The sequence below is a fragment of the Vanellus vanellus genome (assembly GCF_965231255.1).
Source record: "Vanellus vanellus genome assembly, chromosome: 24".
Classification (NCBI taxonomy): domain Eukaryota; kingdom Metazoa; phylum Chordata; class Aves; order Charadriiformes; family Charadriidae; genus Vanellus; species Vanellus vanellus.
The window spans coordinates 820,758-841,471 of record NC_138929.1 but is presented as its reverse complement, the minus strand read 5'-3'; the positions used below and the strand labels follow the sequence as shown (position 1 = coordinate 841,471).

At 47.2% G+C, this 20,714-nt stretch overlaps 1 protein-coding gene across 1 annotated transcript; it reads right to left on the bottom strand.

The window, feature by feature from the left end:
- Positions 1 to 406: 406 nt before the first annotated feature.
- Positions 407 to 20,483, bottom strand: DNAJC7 (DnaJ heat shock protein family (Hsp40) member C7). Its single transcript, XM_082494846.1, has 14 exons — positions 20,360 to 20,483; positions 10,249 to 10,337; positions 9,595 to 9,719; positions 9,387 to 9,500; positions 8,731 to 8,805; positions 7,123 to 7,241; positions 6,624 to 6,777; positions 5,670 to 5,834; positions 4,546 to 4,637; positions 3,312 to 3,385; positions 2,636 to 2,782; positions 2,238 to 2,390; positions 1,602 to 1,664; positions 407 to 732 (listed from the first exon to the last, which is right to left on the bottom strand). Exons 1-14 carry the CDS (start codon positions 20,443 to 20,445, stop codon positions 695 to 697), a joined length of 1,494 nt encoding a protein of 497 aa, XP_082350972.1. The 5' UTR covers positions 20,446 to 20,483; the 3' UTR covers positions 407 to 694.
- Between the last annotated feature and the right edge of the window lie 231 nt (positions 20,484 to 20,714).

The following is a 20,714-nucleotide window of genomic DNA, read 5'->3' as shown; positions in this document are numbered from 1 at the left end:
TAATTCTAGCTGCATCACAGGGAATTCTCACATAAGCTGCTCTTTTAAATCCAAAGAAGTGTTTCTCTGACACAAGATTGTTAAGCTCACATGTTAGCATTTAAGTTAATGCCCAAGTGTACCGTTCTGGCAGAACCATGGGGAAAAAAAAAAAAGACAAAAAAAAGACAGCTGGCAGGTAAAATGCAATTGTGTGAAACTTGATTGAATCTTGGCAATATTTTCAGTAGATGAAGGTATCTTACAAGTTACTACAACCCCCAGACGTGCTGCCATGCTGCGCTCTGGAGCCAACCAAAACAAAACGGGAGATTACTTCACCCTCTCACAAGTCGAGATTCCAGGAGGACTTCGGGGAAATCCTCTCTGCCGAGGAGCAGGAACAGTCTGAAAGTACGGGCCAGCATGGAGGGACCAAAAGATTCAAAGCTTTATTTTTTTTTTTTTTTAATAAAGTTAACAGTAAAACAAAATTCACAAGCCTTCCCCTCCCCGAGCTGGTTTCCTCTTCACACACAAGAGCACACAAAACAGAGGTCTCCAACCGAGAAAAATGAAACTGCTCTAAGTACAATGAGACATGATGAAGGAAGGAGTCTACGTATGTCCGTATTCAAGGTTAAAATAAGCAGATCAGGTACGTGTGGTTTGTTTTGTTGGGTTTGTTTGTTTTGTTTTGTTTTGTTTTGTTTTTTTAGCCAAACTGGAAAAAGAAATTTCCAGGCCCAGAAGCTGAAAAAGAAAATGAAAGATATTAGCACTTTGAAAATTCAAAGACAATCCGGTTAACCGCTGCCCTGCCGTAGCTCGGTGCCACGCCAGGACGTAACTCAAACAAGCATCTGCACGGGCAGGAGAGAGGCGACCTTTGCCATGCCTCTCCAGCAGCTGACTCCCAACAAGTACAAGAGTGGACGACCGATAACGTGGGGGAAGGAGGCAGATTTACAAGGATGAAGGTAAACAGTACACGAAGTGCGCAAGACTTCCCAAAATTCACTTAACAAAAGACCTTAAGGAACACACACTTCCCTAAGGCTGATACCGAGAGCTCGCGCAGTGCTGTATAAAGCCACCCTGCCCCAAGGGGGGTGAAGAAAGCCTGACCACACGTGAGGTTTGAAGGGACACCGAGTAATAGCTTCTTCATTGCCTCCAGTCACCTCAAACCGTCTGTGGGCAGAGGCCCTGGGGAGGATTCACAGCGTTGTGACAGGAGCGGAGAGCGCTGTGCAGCACATACGCACAAGACTTCTGACCAAGAACCGCCTGTTGTGGCTTTAGCACCAGCAGCTGTGTCCAAGTCACAGCCAACTATTCCCAAGCAGCAAAGCTCCACTTAGATGGCCAAAGCCTACACACTCTTCTGGGAAAGGAAACCCCTGGCTTTTGTTGCTTTTGGACCCAGAAGAACCAGAACCAGCCATCAGCTGGGATACCGGGCAGACAGAACTTCCCAAGAGCTTAGATACTTTTATGTGGAAAAGTCAAATACTCTCCTCGAACACCACATCCATTCCAGGAAGCTGAGCTGTCCTTCAAGTGATCTGTGTACTTACGTTTCCAAAGGAAAACACTTCCAGGAGAACACTTCCACCTACCTTCAAAACTGAAGCCGCCCGGCCCTCCAAAGAAGGCCTTGAAGATGTTATTTGCATCAAAGTCTACAGGGAAGAAAAGGAAGTTGTGAGCCCAAGCGAAACAGACAGTTACATTTTTCACCATTTAGAAATTGTCATTAAATTGAGGGCCCATAAAGCATTTCACAAATGGACAAAAAGCTGTAAACAAACAGCTTGCTCTGTCTGAGACTGCTACGCAACAGCAGAGTGCACAGCCACCGACAGCGGCATAACCGGGTAAAAGCACCAGCTGTCAGAGAGACAATTTCAGTCACAGGGGCAACCTAAGAATTTTGGATAAGCAGCATTTAGGGACCCAAAATCTGTCTATGATGTGATTTTACAGCTCCTAAGAAAGACTTCTGCCTAGTGACAGCTGCTACTTACCAGCTACTCAAGGACAGCATCCACCACGTAACCTAGACTGTTTGCAATCTGAAACATTCAGTGCAGATGTGCCACTCAAATCTTTCAGAGACCAAACCGAGTCAATCCATATGATTATTACAAACGGGAGGTGAAGACCAGCTAGGCTGCTTTAGAGGAGAAGGCAGACTTTAAATGGTCTAATCTTTCTAAAGGCTGCCATGGTAGAATATCGTAAGGAACACTCACCTCCCATGTTCAACCCATCCTCTTCTAGATCCTGCCCGCTGTCATAGCGGGCCTTCTTCTTGGGATCTGACAGGATGGTAAAGGCTTCACCAACCTCCTTAAATTTCTTCTCCTCTTCCTTCTGTACTTCTGCACTTGCCCCACTGTGTCGGTCTAGGGATACAAAAACAATCAGGAAAGAAGCTTTTTGTTTCTAGTGTAAATGGAATATGCTACACATGTCCAGCTACTGTCCCAGCACGTATTTTAGATTTGTGGGGTCAGAAATGCTATTTGTCCAGAAATTCCCCCTCTCATATTCATTCCCGACTCTGAGTGATGGTTGCACTGGGCACAGGCACAGAGCGAGGGGATCAAAGCAACAGTACGTGCTCTAATAGCAGACTCTTTGTGGGTACCTGGATGATGCATTAGTGCTCTTTTCCTGTAAGCCTTCTTGATCTCATCTTCAGAGGCATTTTTGTCAACCCCAAGGATTTTATAGTAGTCTTTCCGTTTGCTCTTCTTCAGTTCCACCTGTGCGTTCTTTAGAAGTTGCTTGTGTTCTAAAAAGAAGTGCAATGCCAAAGGAAAGCAGCTTTAGCGTCAGGTACAGCCCCCTGCTTTAAAAGAGGCTGACGACCAACGCGTTGAGATGACCTGGGGTGAAGGACTCAAGTGCCACAAGTAACCAATCCACTTTGATTTACAGTCAGGCAGCTAATTAAAGCCTCACTGTCCACCTAAGGCTGTTTCCTAGTGTAGGTAAATATCTCAGCACTATTAAACCAGTATTAAACCACACAGACTAAGGTTACTCTGCCCGTTTTGTTTCAGGCTACTAAAGAGCAAGACAACAGTTAAGAATGAGAACCATAATCAGATATTCTGAATCTAGTGCACTACTTCAACTACAAGCGAAATTATCTTCTCAGCACTCCATGCTGGGAGAGAAATTCTGAGACAGGCATTTCAGAGCGCTTCTGAGGGCCTTTCAGGTATTGTCCTGCTGGGGCAAAAGGCTGCAAATCAGAGCATATTGTGGGGAAAAAAAGGAAACAAAAGCAACAACAAAAAAAATGCCAATACGCTCACCTTTCGTTTTTTCTGTCTGATAAACCTTTTCATAGTCTCTTACAGCATCTTCATATTGTTCTGTGTCCATGTAACTGTGGAAAGAAACACTAGTGGCCAAGGTGTATTTCACAGGAAATATCAAAAGGGGGTTCAGGTACAAGCTGTCTGGATGGATATGAACTACGGAAAAGATGTGCACTGGACCGCAGAAAGAGCAATCATTAGAGGAACCCACCAAGGGTCACTGCTAGACTGACTGGAAGCCCGGACACCTGCTATTTGTAGGAAATCCTGGCACAGGAGCCTGTACTTTGGACTCCAAGTGGAGACTGCAGTCTCATTTGGCAGCACAAGTTCTCCTTTAACGATCTGATAATTACTTTATCCAGCTGCAGGAACTAATACCAGCCAGCAGGATTTCAAGGAAGGTGGTGCAGAGTTGGACACCAGCAACGCTGGGTAGAAGTGACAATCTTGGCACCTCAGAGAGGGACGTGTGCCCATCTATTGGCATTTCAGCCTTACTCACATATTAACTGCTTACTGGAATTTAGCAATTACCGAGATGGAGACAAGAACACTGAAGGTTGTAAATTAAAATGAATGCACAACAGGAAGGCTGCAATAACGGTTTTGGTTCATCTATAAGCCAGGCAGCTTTGCCACAAACTGGGGAAAAATCAGTATGGAGGAAAGTAGCAAATAAATTCGTAATCAGAAGAGAGCTTTGACCGTTTCCCTGGTTGGTGCCAAGTTACAAAGGAGAAACACACTTGAACATCCTTTGTACAAGTCGCTCAACCTCACTGTGCTACACTGCGGTATTATCTGTGGCTGAGACAGGTACGGTCTCAGCTGATTTCTCCTTTATGGAAAGCAGGGCATCCCATTTCAAGATATAGTTTGTTGGAAGCATGAACAGTGCTGCCAGGGTAAGATCTCTTACCCACAGCTTCTGCAAAAGCATTAGAGAGGGGCTCTCTGGGACAGAACGTCTTACGTTAGGCTATAAACATAGTAAGTCAAGCTTTAGAACAAATCCTGCCTCAACACAACAATCATAGGCTGTCCCAGACCCACGCAGGCAGGACAGGCTACACAGAGCCTCCCCCGTCTCCTTGTCAGCATACGGAAGAGGCCCCTTCAGACAGAACTAAGTTTCAGGTTTGTTATCCCTGTCACTCAGTGCTGTAAGGGAGGAAGTTCCTTCACGCAAACCTGCTCAGCATGTCCATTATAAAGCTCTACTTACCATTGTGCTCTCCTCAAGTACGCTTTGATATATGTGTCATCCAGTTTTACCGCATTCGTGCAGTCATCTATTGCTTCTTCAAGTTTCCTAAGCTACAATGGCAGACAGAAGTTAAGTGAATCCCAATCAGAGAACAAATTCTGCTAAGTAGCATTATGATTTTAGGCAACTGAAAGGCGTAAAGAATCTTGGAAAATCTCACTGGTTTGTGTGTCTCCATTTAGGACTTTTTTTTTTTTCCAATCCCTCAAAAACACAGAGCTTTTGTTCCGGAGGGAAAAATTAGAAGCTTGGCTAGCGGAATGGTAGAACTACGCGGTGCTTCTCTTTAAGAAATGCACTTGGAAACAAGGCTCTTCCTGGGAATGATCTGAAAACCAACTTATTCTGTGTCCAAACTAACTCCCAGGCAGGAAAATAAACTTAAAAATATTTAGAAGAATTTGTTTTTTAAAAAAGCATTGTTTCCAGACACGAACAGCCACATAAAATATCCATTATTGCTGCCTCCAGCTCATCCCATTTTCCAGGTTTTGAGAACAGCCTCTGTCTCTTGACCAAGCAGGGGTGGTGAAAAGCCCCACTGCGGGCAGAGAGGGCAATAAGACGCAGAGGCGGCTGAGGAGGCAGCGCAGGGTGGAAACTGGAAGCACTATCACACGACTGACCATTCCTCTGGATAGCTCATGACCAAAACACAACAGCAAACCTGGAAAATTGTCCCTGGGTTTTAAATTAGATCATATTTTTTCAGATCAGAAAACAAACACAGATGATCTACAAGAAGAATAAGAAAAAATATCTCCTCATTACCGGGAAGGAAACAAATAAGGATGCCTTTATGCTGATAAGGATAAGGCCAAACTACATTCCTCCTCTCCCTCCCACTCTGCGCAGCCCAAGTATTTGAGTTTGTTTCTTCAGGAGGCAACTTTGTTGGCTGTTTGGAACAGACCCAATCACTGTGCAACTACAAAAACCTGAAACACTGCCTACAGCACTAGAAAGATCCAGCTGCGCCAGCAGCCAGAGAAGCCTCTGCCTTCCAGAGTAAGTGATGTGCAATTTATAGGCTATGTGGAGGAATATGATGAGACACCACCCGCCAGGTGACCACTTCTTACCTTTGAATTAACTGTTCCTCGGTTGCAGTAGAGTTTGGCATTTGTTTTTATGTTATTTGGATCTATTCCTAGCGCCTCTGTGTATAGTTCATATGCTAGTTTGTAGTTTCCTTCTTTGAAGGCTTTATTCCCATCTTCTTTCTTTGCTTTAAGTGCTTTGGCATTCTGGAAGAAAATATACCCTGGATAAGGACGTTATGTAAGTGGCTCAGGGACACCAAGCACCTTATTTTGCTGGTCAGGGTCCTCAAACTTAACTGTTATAATTTGGTTTCAGACACCATTACAGGATACAGAAGTCACAGCCTCACTACAGCAGCTGAAATGAGCCATAAGCATTTTGCCTTTCCCTGAAGAGAAGTGCTAAGGAACAGCCAGTGCCAGTTCCGGGCATTCTCCACAGGAACAACCGTTGCCTAATATTTAAGATAAGAACATGACAGTGAAGTAAATTTATGGATTTAAAAAAAAAAAAAAAAAAAAGAATGGGACCTCACTTTTTGAGAGCTTATACAAGTTGACTGACTTTTCAAATCTGTTTAAGAACTGCAACAGATGAAATGAGGGAAGGAGCAACATGAAAGGAGTATTTAAATGCAAGTCAACCTGTAGGCACTAATATTGAATCTGACAGTCAGAAGTTCGTTTAGAACTGATAGACCTAGTTTTATTGCTTCTGTATCTGATCAAGGAACAAAGAAGAATGAAAGGGAGGCAGTCTTCAAAGTATCAGCCTTCTGAGAAAATGCTTCTAGCAACTCAGTTTTACCTAACGCAGCAGCCGGTTGTTTTTGGGAAGGGCTGCACACACCACTCGCTACTGGAGATCCGGGGAACAATAACATTGAGCGAGGGAGAAGGCACTGATCCAGCAGAACCAAGGTGGGTGTTTGGTTAAAAATCCACCCCAATCCTGGTAATTTTGCAGTCCCATCCCCAGTATCCACAACTTACACGGCAGGCGAGACACGCTTTCTCGTGATCAGGAGCCATTCTGAGTGCTTGGACAAAGAACTGCACTGCCTTCTCAATACAGTCCTCATAGTAAAGGCAGAGACCACGGACATACAGAGCGTCTGCATTTGTTGAGTCCATTCGTAAGATGTCACTGTAACAGACATATTAAAAAAAAAATTAAGTGTTTCCCTATTCCAGTTTCCTTCTAATCTCCAAAATATCTCCTCCACTGAGATATTTAGTTATTTTATCAAGTCCGTGGTACAGATGTGCAAAACGTACGGGGCTTGCTCAAGCAAGACTGCTGGTTATTAACTGAGTCCAAATACAGGCTCCCAGTAAGACTAACTTTAAAGGAGATGAATTCATCATCACAATTTGCATTAAGGACTATTTCTTTTTTAGATTCCCTCATTCATTTCAGGCTGTGGAAACCAAGCAGCAGCCAGGACGCACCACCAGCTGTTAGTCAAACTCTAGACGTTAAGAGGCTCACCTGGCTACAGACTGTGCTTCTGGGTAGCGACCCAGTAATGCTAAACATTCCGCCTTGAGGATTTTGAATCGGTGACATGCAGGAGCAAACTCCAAAGCACGATCCATGCAAAATACAACCTGGTGTGAGAAAAAACACAAATGTGAGCAAAGCAAATAGCCAAAGGCCTAATTTGAAAGGCTGCACCATTACCACACTTGAGATTTCCTCTGTTGCTAGAAACGTATTTCATTAGAAAATTTTCCTCACGTGCAGGTTTTTTGTTTTGTCTTTTAAAGGGCTTTGTGTACAAAGGTCTGTGACACCCGCTATGTTACTACGACCCAGCACTACCCAGAAGATTCAAGGGACACCTGTAGAAGGTCCATCCCTTTAGCTCTTCTGAAATTGTTGGCCCTAAAGAAAAAGCCCAGGAAGACAATTCTGCCCCTGTTCCCTGCATTATAAGACACTTTGGCAGGACAGAAATTCAATAGAGTGAGACAGTTTGGACTGGACAAAACACAAAGTACAGTGCAGGGACTGATCTTACACTGCTCTGACTGCAATAGGCAGGGTGATCTAATAGGTCCTCTCCATCTCTGTCTCTCTGGTGGGGACATCTGCATGAGAACAGGGTCATTGTTCCACCAAGGTTCATCTGCTTCCCCAGCCCGTGACATCACGATTGCCCACTGTGGGAAGCACTGTGCTCCAGACTGAGAAGCCAATGGCTTCTGGGTAAGGAAGGAGCCAGAGCAGCTCTCCAGAAACAAAGATCACATTTCATGCAAGCCTCCCCGGTGAAGTGAGATGGGAAGAGTGAAGGGACAGATGCGAAAGCCCAGAACATGCAATACAGGCAGGGTAATTCCTTCACACGGAATCTAGATTGACCACACATCACATTTGCTCCTCATAACCAGGTGATACAAAGCTGGGATTAAACCTTCCAAAATCTTGAGCTTAGCCTAAGAGTGAGGACAATCTCCTTCCTGGGCCAAACTTGGGCCTTACATGCATCCACTTAACAGAACCAGTTGCATGAGAAGTGTTTGGTGCCTTTCAGATTTCATGCTGTCATTTCTTGTTATATCAGGTCGGTCAGTACCAGCTGCATCCTGTTACTGCCCTTGGGAAGAAAGATTTGGAAAGAGGAACGGAGAATGCCCCACACAGATCTGCATTCCTCCTTCAATGACCCTCACTAGAATACTGGCAGACAGACTTTTTTTTTTTTTTTTTTAATTAAAGAGTTGAAGAATCTTGGGTATGCATTTTAGGAGCAAAGCATGATTGAATGCTGCTGCTGACAAAACCTGTAACAAACAGCTCATTCATGGTTCCACTCACCCTGCAAAGCAAACAGTAATAGAGGACATTCAGCCCGAGCCAGTCACCCTCTTCACTCTTCATTCGTTCAGGGCTAAGAGAACATGAGCTCTGCCATTTTCACAACTGTTACAGTTCACATGACAGCCCTGCTTCAACAGCACAACTACGTGTACAGCACCTCCCATTAAGACCCAGCTAATGTTAGGCAGGGAAATTAGACATGCATCTGGCTGAACTGGTCGGGTAAAATATGTCTGTTGATAATGCTACAGGAAACAATCAAGTTCATCTTACCTTCCGGAAATCCCGTTTCTCAAAATCCACTTCAGCTATTTTTTCATACTCAAGCACAGTACTGGCATTCTTCAGCTGAAAGACAGAACACAGCAAGTGTTGCAGGACAGTCACTAGTCTGAAACACCATCAAGCAGCATTTAAGCAGCCAATCCCTAAAGTATCAGAGCAAAGACCTATTGCAGACTGTGGAACAATAACGCAGATTACACAAATGCTTTTGCCAGCATTAAAATAATTTTGAAATCAAGAGACCTATCTGGTAGCCCCGGAAAACGTACCCCTGAGAATGAGATACAAAAGTGGGAGCAGCGTCCTACACACTGCATCACCCATTCCCGTACTCCCTTACCACCATTCTCCGTTTCTTCTCCGGAGTGCTGGGTGAAGGACCAGCTTATTCTCCATGCTCTTCTGCTAAGAAGAGACAATCACACAGAAAAGTAACTATGTGACCTTGTGGTCTACTGAAAACCAGATCTAGAGACTTTGACAGCATCTCACTTTTTCCCACTACCTCACAGCATGCAAACAGTCATTGCTAATGATGACTGCAACTCCACTTTGCAAATTTGAAGTGAAAGGCTTACCGGTTCAATTGATCCCCTTTAACAGCCCCATCTACTGGGAATATTTAAATTTTAAGAACCTCTTACCTCTTGCTGTGCCTGGGTATTCTTATGATCCAGTTCTAAAACTCGTTGAAAGCAGCGGCTGGCAGCCATGGCATTCCCTAGGGAAAGATGGCACTTCCCTTCCCGTAGATGGCCCTGAGAAGAGAGTTAAAAGGGAGTTGCAAGAGCTGCAATGTGTGGAGACAAGGGTACTGAGATACGAATGAGAAGTACGAAGTTTTCCACGTACCCTTACAAAGCTATCATCCAATCTGACAGACTGTTGAGCATCTCCAAGGGCTTCTCGGAATCTCCCCAACATCATGAGTGTGGCAGCTCTGTTACCATAATAACTGGCATTATTAGGACAGGTATCTGGAGAAGGTGTAAGAGCACTCGCTGTTACTGTACTGCAAGCAGCTATACAACTTGTACAACATATTAAAAAGCCGTGGTTGGATTAAAAACTCACATTCCCTCCCAATTTACATCATCATCTGAATGGCTTAAGATGATGCATGATGGTCAAGCAGCTCTTTTGAACAGCAAGTCATAAAGCTATGGCTCCCCATACTATACGCGGGAATAAACCATATAGAACAAACGTTGGCAGTGTTCGGTCTGGCAGCACTGCTGACCTGGCATTACAGGGAAAGCTGGACTGGTTTCCTCTTAAGAATATCTTGGCTGGAGGAGCAACAAAGAACTGCTGCAATCCCCCGTGTTGGCACTGACTTGCCTTATCAATCTGGTGAAATTTCTTAAGGTAATTAAAGCAGGCAAAAAGTTTTCATCCCGTGTGTGCTGTTAGAAACCCTGCTGGTGTATTTTAAATCAATAACCAGTTCTGATTTTTTAGACAGAGTATTCAGCAAATATTAATATTATTAGCAACTTTTCTCACCTATGGCTTTTGTGTAATAGTTGTACGCTTCATTGTAATCTTTCTTGGCGTAGTATGCGTTTCCTTGTTCCTTGAATGATTCTGCTTCTCTGAAAGGAAGCAAAACACCACAATTTAAGAGGAATTGAACATCAGAACAGATTCCGACCGTGACCAAGTATTTGATCCCCACACAATCTCAGTGTAACTCTTCAGTGCTCCAAAAGTCCTGCAGCCGGTTGCTGCGAGATTTCCTCTGTATACACTGCTCACGAGAACACAGCACACCTCATGTCCGCTGGCTCTCAGACACTTCATCGCTTTACTAGGGCCATGAACAGGGACACTCAGGGATATCAACTAGCTGAATATTACAGGAATGCAATAGCAGACTAAAGCCATCCTCCCTTCTGTCTCAGAGGAACCGGCTCCTGCAGTCCAGCAAAACTCAGCTGCACATGGTTAATCGAGCCAGCCTGCAAGGTGCTGCATAACCTCAGCAGTCATGGAAGTCAAGAAACAGAGTGCTGCCTATCTTTCAGAACTAGTCCCACATACTTAAGAAACAGGGCCAAGAACAATTTCTACATTCAAAAGACAGCTAAATCGAGGAGAAATAAGGGTGCAAGCCTCAAGTAGAAGCTTGGCACTGCCTTGGCAACAGGTCTAGAAATAGTCCTCACACTCAAGAGCAAGCATTTGCAGAGACAGTTTAGGACATTTTAAAACACACAACATATGGTTTAAAGCAGCATCCCTTAAACTCCTGAAAGCAAAGTTTCCCCTGAAGGAAATTAAACCTTTCCTTCTCTTCTCCCATCTACATTCACCATTTTAGATAAGCAGTCTGAGAGGGAACTTGTAGCATGGTGTTGAAGTCTAATTCAGCTTCATTTAATTAAATTCAGTGATTTAATTCACTTGCTTCCTCTTCTAGACTGTTTAACATGTAAAAACTATGAGGCCAGCTCAGAAGAAGCATCACCCCACTCTAAGATACAGCAGTCAAGACCTGCCTCAGGCTTTTGGGACTTCACTGCTGTAGCCAGAGTGACAGACGCTGTTTGTCCACTCTCCAAAGCACTGACACAACGAGAACTCTGGCCCAGACAAAGACAAATTCTAACCACCAGAACAAAGACCATCTCAGACTCCATCCTTCACGTCCCACCAAGGAAGTGGCCATCATATCTACAAGTCTCAGCTACTCTCTCCTCCAACAACTAGCAACCTTCTGGGAGAGCAGCCCAGCCGTGGGGGTCACCTGTGCAAGGGAAATGAGTGTATCACAAGTAGTACAGTTGAAGTTGATTATGACAGGTCACCGTATTCCTCTTGGGTGACTGCCAACTGGTCTGAACACAGCCTTTGCTGAAGCAGTGAAGCAGAAGCCAAGGAAGCTAAAATAGCTGGGTGACCCCCAGTCTGCCAGAGCAGAGCTGCACTTGCGGGCTCGAACACAGGTCGGTTCCAGGCTGGGCTGAAATGTTCAGCTTCAGCATTTTCTTGAAAGAAGGATCCAGAAGCAAAGGTGTCTCTCTGCACCATTTGCTGCAGGAAAGCTATTTACAGGGAAACCCCAGGTAAAGAAAAGCAAACCAAATCAGAGAACACAGGACGAGAGAGTGAAGAGTCACAGGACTTCTTACATACAAATCCCTCCATCCAACTCCAGAGCAAGCACCAGCTGTTCAGTCGCTCTCAGGGCTGAGGAGCTTTATTTCCATAGCTGGCCACACTACTGTAACAGTCGACGGCCTGAGTCAGAGCCACTCTTCAGTCTACCAGGTACTACAAACACCGAGATAAACTCTAACTTCAAAAATTTAGGCTCATCTATCGTGGACAGTATAATGCAAATGATCGACTTCTAAATTTCTGCCCACCTTTACAAAATTCTCAAAAATGAGATGCAGCTTTGGGCACATTTAAGGACTGGGTTTTGCCCAGAGGAGGCAAAGACTTTTGTCTGTCGTGAATCACGTTCTTAATAAACCTACCAGGATAGAAGTTGACTGTCTTCACTGAAGGCTGTAGCTACAACACATTCAAAGAGTGGAAAGGGGCTTACTATAAAAGATGTACTGTTAGAGTGTACCATAGCGAGATGCCTCTTTCAATATACAAAATAAAAAACGAAGGGAAGACGCTGACTAGTCCTGCATTTTCGTAAGCTGCCAAATCCAAGACCTGAGTGTGCAGAGCAGATTTGGTATGAGTCAACCACCACTTCCCATTTTTATTTTGGAAGTACCTACAGATCAGACCCTTATGTGAGAAATGCATTTATCTATGGGAAGCTGCCCTTGCTATGAAGCTGCCACCCCAGGGCAGACTGAACTCAAGCCACAGTGTCCTCATCGAGGGGGGAGCGCTGCCAGAGCCCCCCGGCGCTCCCAGGGCACACCTCGGCAAAGGCAACGCAGGAGCCAAAGCGGGGAGGAGGGACCCCACCAGTGAACGGGAGCAATGTTCAGTGAGCCTACTAGAGAAAGAACAAAGGGAATTGTGTTGAAACAAGTTCACATGTTTTTAACCTCATTCAGGCTTGCCATTGGCCATTCCCACACAACCGCCTCATGCAAGGGGTTGTTTTCACGGAACCATCCCAGTTTTGCCAGCTGGCAAAACAATAGACACAGGGCGCTGCCACGCCGAGGGCCCGCGGGCCACAGCTGAAGTGCCTGCTCTTCACTTTCATTTTTAACTTTTGCTATCAGCTACGCTCCGGCAACGGAGCAGAGGCACCCCTGCTGTAATGCTGCTGAAGTCAAGCAACGGAAAGAACATACAACCACATTGCTGTGTTGGTTTGAAATAAGACGAGTAAGTAACAGGGTGGCAAGACACGGTTTAGCGCACGCACCCCACTGCCTCATAAGAGTCTTGTCACGACTCCCGGGTCCAGTTCATCCCCGCTGCACCCACTCCCGTCCCAGCAAACGATGAACTTGCCCGCCTGAGATGGGAAACTGCCGTACCTCCTGTGCCCCAGCCTCCCCACAGCCCACGGCGGGCGCTTGTTCTGCAGCCTTGCTCTTCCTGCGCAGCCGGCGCCCTGCCGGACCCCCAACAGCAGCACAGCTCCGTGCTCCCTCCCTCGGGCCACAAGCTCGAGAAACCACTATGTGCCTGTTGGATGGAGCTGTTTTGAACGCAGCAGGACTCATACTTTGCATGGGTATTACAGGTCAAACATTCAAAATACAGTGGAAAAAATAATCAGCAATTCTGCACTTCTGGAACCTCGGCAGTAAGTAGTTTAACCAACACTATTCTCTTGTTTCTGTAATCATAAACAGAAAGGAAAAATCACAGGTCCTATTGAAGTTCCTTGCCTCAGCAGCTCTCTGTTGCATAGCCTAAAGAAAAGGATGAACAGTATTAATGGCAGAACTCATCTCTTGGAGCCACCACTGTAACCTGCTTAGCATACCAGTCCCTGATTCACAAGTCTTTTAGCAATTTTACCTGTCATGTTATGAGGAAGCATCATCTAATAGATACAGCTAAAGGGCTGGGTGCCAGAACACCCTGTCTGCCAACAAGCTGCCGGGAAGAGCTGGGAAAACGGGAGAAAGAAAACAGATACATGGCAAAATCAACTTTCACAAAGCACTAGCATTCTGAGATGCAAGAGAAAGCACACAATCACAACAATTACTGTTTTCTACCCTTTTTTATTGGTCTATTTCCTTTTAAGCATTTACTTTAACACAGAGTGATATACCACCATGTCATAGCACCTCAGATAACACTAGCAGGAAGGAAGTACACAGGTATTTCTACCGCTCACGTGGCTTAAAGCTTAACGATGAAAAAAGATAGTGAAAGAAAGACCAAATTGCCCCCAAAGCACAAAGGCAAAGACAGTTGCTGGAGACGCCAGGCTTGCGGTCTGCGATCCCCGACGCAGAACAGAAGCATCTCTCCCCAGTTGCGCTCCACCGACATAGAAAGCACACAGAGACAACAGTCCTTGTTTACCACGGTCTCTGGCTATAACAAGAAAAAATGCAGATCTCCTGATATCACTGGTAATTGTTTCAATCCAAACAGATGCTGCAGCCTGAATGAGATCATTCTGCATCTCGCACTGATGTAGGCTGCATTCCCCACTTGCTACTTTTGAAACTGAAGAAGAATCGTGCTTTGCTAAAAATACGATCCCAGCTGAATGGATTGCTTTGTGAGGGGAGGTTAGTGTCTTCTCAGGGCTTCTCCATGCTGGACGCAGAGGACAGGGAAGAGTCGCACCAAGGATCTCGGGAAGAAGCTTGTCTTTCATTGCTTGCATGCACCATGGGCTCACAAGGAGGGCACTGTTTGGAGTGACTCTCTCCCTGCAAGCTAGTCAATTTTTTTTTCTCTTTTATAACATTTGTCAGTACCCCTAATTCTTCAAGTGCTCCAGCCCCTGTCACCCTAGAGGACCTGCTATCAAGACAAGCAGCAGCCTCGTGTTCCGATGCTGCCCTTGCACACCCAGGGGCTCAGAGGACGCAGTGCGAGGAGCTCGCTGCCTGCCTGGTGGGAGCAGGAACCAGCACAAGGCTCCTTCTATTCCCCATGCCCTGCTGAACGCTCAGCCCCTGCTCGTTCCAGAACAGAAGAGCTATGAGAAGCAGCCATCCCGCGCACCAGTGACACAATCCCACGTTTGCCTAACAACTTCTGCCGCCTCCTCAGAGCTTCCACACGCTGCCCCCACTCGAGCGCCGATCGTGGCTTCCACCCCTCCTACTCCAGCTCCTGACGAGACACATGCAGACCCACCTCCCAACACACCTGATTTTCTAAGTCGTCAGAAACTTTGGGGATCTGTACACACAGCACCTCCTGGGTCTAGCCGTGCTGGCACAGACCCCGTGCACGCAGGTACGGGCACTCCAAGCAGTCCTACCCAGCTACAGAAACTCAGCATTGAGCAGGTGGCAGACGTGCTCTCTCCCAGCTCTCCTGACCCTCACTCCCACTTCATTTCCTGCCTCCGTTACGAAACGGTGTCAAAAAACCTAAAATATCTAGGATTTAAGGAAGGCTCCAAAATCCTGTCCTGGCCAAGTAATCTTTTCGGGGGATGCTCTGACAAGAGGAACACGCCTGCCTTTACTAAGCAATTCTTGCAGAGACTTTTTCTTTAACAGGATACAGTGCTTTTATCCGGCACTTTTTTTGGTTGAAATCCAGTCCAGATTCTCAGCTGTCAGATGTTATTCAGCTGCTTGGGTAAAATAAGTTTGGTGATCTCAACACAGTTTACAGCAGGCAGATGTCTAGAGCTTAAAATTAGCTGTCATATTTGCCACTGGACATACGATACTCTCTTCTCCCTTCTTTCAGGACTCGGAAGAGAAGCCAAACGCTACGTGGGCCACAGAGCTATATACAGGGTATACTTCCCCATACACTTTAAAGATCCTTCCCCCAGGTGAGGTTTTACACTCTGAGTGAGGATTTAGAGTGAAGAGAATATATATATATATATATTCACTATCTTATATATATATATTTAAAAAAAAAAAAAAGTGGGTAGATTTAGATATAAGGAAGAAGTGCTTTAAGCTGAGGGTGGCAAGACACCGGGCCAGGTTGCCCAGAGAGGTGGGAGATGCGCCATCCCCGGAAACATCCTGGTTCAGGTTGGACAGGGCTCAGAGCGACCTGGTCTGGTTGGAGATGTCCCTGCCCATGGCAGGGGTTTGGACTGGGTGGCCTTTAACGGTGCCTTCCCACCCAAACCAGTCTATGCTTTTATAGAGATATTTTATATCTCTCTCCCACATTGATATATAACAAACACCGTGATGATTTTCTGCAGCTAGACAGCATCATGCTGACCCTACTGCAGAACACGGAGCAGCACAGCACACCACGCAACACATTTCTCTGCACATCAGCACCCCCCACTGAACAAGGAGTGGGTTTACTACTGGCTGCAATATAGAAACGAAAATGAGGACATTTACTCACAGCTTGCCCCAAACCAGGGAAACCTTGAGTCTGTACACGCAAATACCTGCATGGATAGTCTAAAGACTCACCAAACCAAACATAAAAGCAAAGGTCTGCCGAAAGGCTCTCACAAGAGCAGACAACAGCGACATAACTGACATTTAATCCAGAAGGCGTACAAAAACCCCACGCCATCCTCTACACACCCCAGAACGTTCCCAGTACCTGAGGACAAACTCAAACATGGAAGACCAAAAGCTGCGGGAGCCAAAATATGCCACAAGAAATCAAAGAAGTGAAGCAAACTTCTCCCTGCGGCTGCAAGTGAAAACAGCCTGACGAGCCCCGAACTTTAATTGCGCAGTTATGTAACACACCTCTCTGGCAGAGCTCCCTGTTAACCCCATTCACAGCGATGGTGCCATCGTCGCTGGCAGGGTCACACCATTGCTTTCGGGAGAACCCACCGAAGGGCCTAGAACCAGCTAGAGATCGGGTTTTTCCACAGCAGCCTAAATGGAGGAAGCCAGCCAGCTGCAAGAATGACATGGGAAAACAACTGTGGCTACAGCATGATTCACCCTGGAAAAGCATGTCTCGTGTGACAGAAAAAGGCTGGAATTGTAGGTACTGACCATCTTTTCACACTGTATGAAGTGACTACCTAATTCAGTGTATTCAAATTTATGGGAGAATAAACAACTATGTGAGCAGCTTCTGCTGCTCCTCATATTATCATAAGATCATAAAGTAATTACGCATTAGTAAAATAGGCTGGATTCACAGCCTGGGAAACTCAGGTGCCTATTTACAAGCAGAACAGGAGCAGCAGAACCTTCTTCAGGCTGTCCCGTAACAACGTGACCCACCAGTGGTACCCCCACAGCCCACTTCCACCCCCCCCCCGACTCCTGCCAGCACTCCCCGTGAGAGCAGTCAAGTAACAGCATTTATTCACGAGGAGACTGACCAAGACGCAACTCATTTCACCCAAAATAGCAGTGGAAAGACTCTTGCTACTCACCAACACCTGACAAGCTCCAGGCAACATCTGTCAAACTAATTAGTGACCCAAAGACAGGTAAGGTGTGAAACCTTCTTGACTTCTGCACAATTTACTTTGTGTGGCAAATTTCACATTCATTGCTTCGCTAAGGCTAACTGCGACTTCCTACTGAGGCATCAACGCATCCGAAGGCTGCAGCAAAAGCACTGTAAAAGCAACAGTCTGGGCAGATCATTTCATAATGACATTTTCCAAATTACTTGAGATAAGTTTTTCTAAGAGGCTTCCACATCCTCCAGTGCTGAAGAACGAGGAGGAAGATCCAGCCTTCAGCATGCACATCGGACAGAATCGCGAGTTGCCAGGAAGATGACAAGGAAATTCTCCCTGGTAAAACTCCAGTGACCCCGAGCTCGCAGACCAGCTGGGCAAAGGGAAAAATTGTCCCCTTGGCTTAAAAACCTTTAAAAATAATAATAATAAAAAAAGTTACTTTTTAGGGGTGGACCAGCCCCTGCTCATGAGCTGCTCCCCAGCCGTGGAGCCGGCACTAACAGCACCACTGCCTGGCAGATAAAATTAACACAATTACATCAACCCTCTTCCATAAGGACCCCCACAATTTATGCAGTAGCAGACAATAATTATCCTGTGACCACACTCTATTCCTGTGCCTTAAACAACCCGTGAGTGAGCCGTTTGGCATGTTTTCAGCTGTTTCAGTGCATTAGTTACAATCATTCTGAAATACAGATCTCCACTTTTGCTAATTGCCTAATTTTTATTAAGCCACAGAGAACAGAATCATGCGCTTAGACAAAGGTGAGTCCTTACACGAAGTATCTGTATCTTGTCATATTGTAATTCCTAAAAGTACAGAACATGGAACCCTTGATGCCAACTTACAGCAATCGTTCAGAAAAGGTTTTCACTTATTCTTGCTGGTTTTTACAGAAGCTAGCCCAGACACGTCATAGAGACTGTACTAAATCAGATTCAAGTGTATGTCTGTGCATGCCCATTAATGCAGAGTGCCCGCATAGCCCTTACACTGTTCAAGATGTTTTACAAACATTAGACACCTAATTAAGCCTCCAACTACTCTCCCTAATACAGTGACTATCGCCCTAATTTACATTGGATCAATTGAGCCACAGAAGTTAAGCAATTGATGTCAGGCAGGAAAGGTTAGCAGAGAAGAGGTGAATGCACAGGACCCGGAGGAAATCTACCCCCGCGGCAGCAAGGCATGACTGCGGAAGGTTCGCACTTTCTGAGCAACCAAAAAGAATAACTGGAAGTAGAATAATCATCTCCTGCCCACACATTTCTCTTTTAGCAAGATAAAGGAGCAATACCCCAACAACAACAAAAAAGAAAACATCGTGAAAGTACCTAATAAAAGCACTCAATGGTAATGACCCCGAACTATGGCACCGGCCTTATGACACCAAGAAAAGCCCAGATGGTGAGACTGCCAGCTCTTCACAGCTGAGCCTTCCCTGCCGAGCAGGGCAAGGACCGAGCACTGCCCAGGAATTCTTCCGTTGCTGCACCTCATCAGCCTTTCCCAAGAAGATCATCCTATTCATGACTGGTTCCCTGCGCCCTTCGCTTCTGCAATGGAACTTGGGAAGGAGGACAGAAGGGTAACGTTAGAGGTCACTATCAGCAGATGACTGTGCCTTCAGCATGGTTTTTACGTTTGGATATTTTTAACATTTCAAACACCACATTTAACTAGCCCAGGGCAAGGAGTGACTTACCCGCTACCACGGCTTTCCCAACTTTACAGGCCATGCAATTTGTCGGTATTCTATGCACAACATCCAGGTGCCTCTTCAGCACCATCTAATTTAACTCCTCAGAATGACATCACCAGGAAGGCAGCTCCTTCCCAGCGTGGCTCCTGAAGCCTTCAATTTCTGACAGTAAACAAGCAGCACAAAACACCTCAGGCCATCAATATTATTTTGAAAACAGTATCCCTCAGAGGCCACTTTCAGTTTTGTTTCCTCCTTTTAATTCCATCCGCTGAATAATTTTCTAGAGCAATTGCCTCACTTTCTACAGAAATGGTTCTCTCCTCCCCAGTTCCCCAGGAGATAAGCGACCGCTGGCGTTCGATACTGCAGAGCCAGCGGAGTTTCCTAGACATCGGACCTTCCCACCTCACTGCCTGCAGAGCCTGCGACGCTCTGCTGCTGCTGGGAACCAGCTCGCTCGCTCTTGAGAAGAAAAACGTGCAAGCAAGGTTGGGATTCCCACCACCCCCAGCCTTGGACGACACTGTCTGCTCCCCTGGACGAGGTGCACCAGACCACTTCAGAACTAAACCAGTTACTGGAACCTGAAGGAGCTCTTTCATTAGGATAACCTTTCCAGAACAGGAGTCTGCCCAAACATTCGCCCGCAACTGACATTTCTTTCCCCATTATCCACAGCAAGGCAGGACAGAGTCAAAATTACTGCACGCGGATTTCAAATGGTGCCAGGGAGAAGGGAATTGGGTATGGCGAAGCAGCGAAGGGCACTCAAATCTACGAGCTGGAAGCTTCCCTTCCACGCCACAGTTTCATCCTGTCCTCAGCAACGGGAGGAAGCTCTCCTCAGACACCGGCCCGCGTGGCCTCTGGACAGAAAGGACGTTAATTATATTTCTAGGACACTCAAACACTGGTTGACAAGAGACAGCCCGACTCCACCACAGCGTCCACGTTCTAATCCGGGTCCCCACGGAGGCCGTGGGATCTCATGTGGGACGCGCAGCCACGACACCTCCAAATAAAGCCTGAACCGGCAGCGAGCGCAGCCCCGGCACGTCACCGGCCCAGCGGGGCTGCAGGGCCCGGCCGGGCACAGCCCGCGCCTCCCTGCGGGACAGGGCCCGGCCGGGAAAGGCCTTTGCCCCCAGGGCCCTGCCGGGCACCCGCTGCCCGTCGCCCCCCACCGGGGGAGGCGGGAGAGGTCCTGTCCCCCCGCCGGTCACGCACCGAGGCCCTGGGACCTGCCGGCCCGGCTCCGGCCGCCTCCCGCTCCCCGGCTCCCCCGGCCTTACCCACCCGCCGGGCCCCGGCCCCGGCCCCGGCCCCGCCCCGCCCGGCGGGAGGAACACCGGCCGCCCCCTCCCGCTCCCGGCGGGGGGAGGCCTGCCGGCAGCGGCCGCTCTACCTCCGCGTCTCCTCCTCGCTCTCGGGCTCGCCGGGTCCCTCGGGCGCCGCCATGATCACATCGCACTCGGCTGCCGCCGCCGCCATCTTACCGCCGGGCCGGGATGGGGACGGGCGGCGGGGCGGGCGCGACGCCGGAAGGGGCAGGGCTTCCCCTGACAACGACGGCGGCGCGCGGGCGGGACGGAGCGGGGCGGGGCAGGGAAACCCGCTCCGCCCCGCCCCGCTCCGCCCCGCCTCACGGCGACGGTCCCGGGCAGCCGGCGAGGCACCGCGTACCGGGGTGAGGCCTCTCGCGTGAGGCTCCCCGCAGGCCCCAGTCCGCCCGCCCGCCAGAGGGCGCTGTGGGCGCGCCG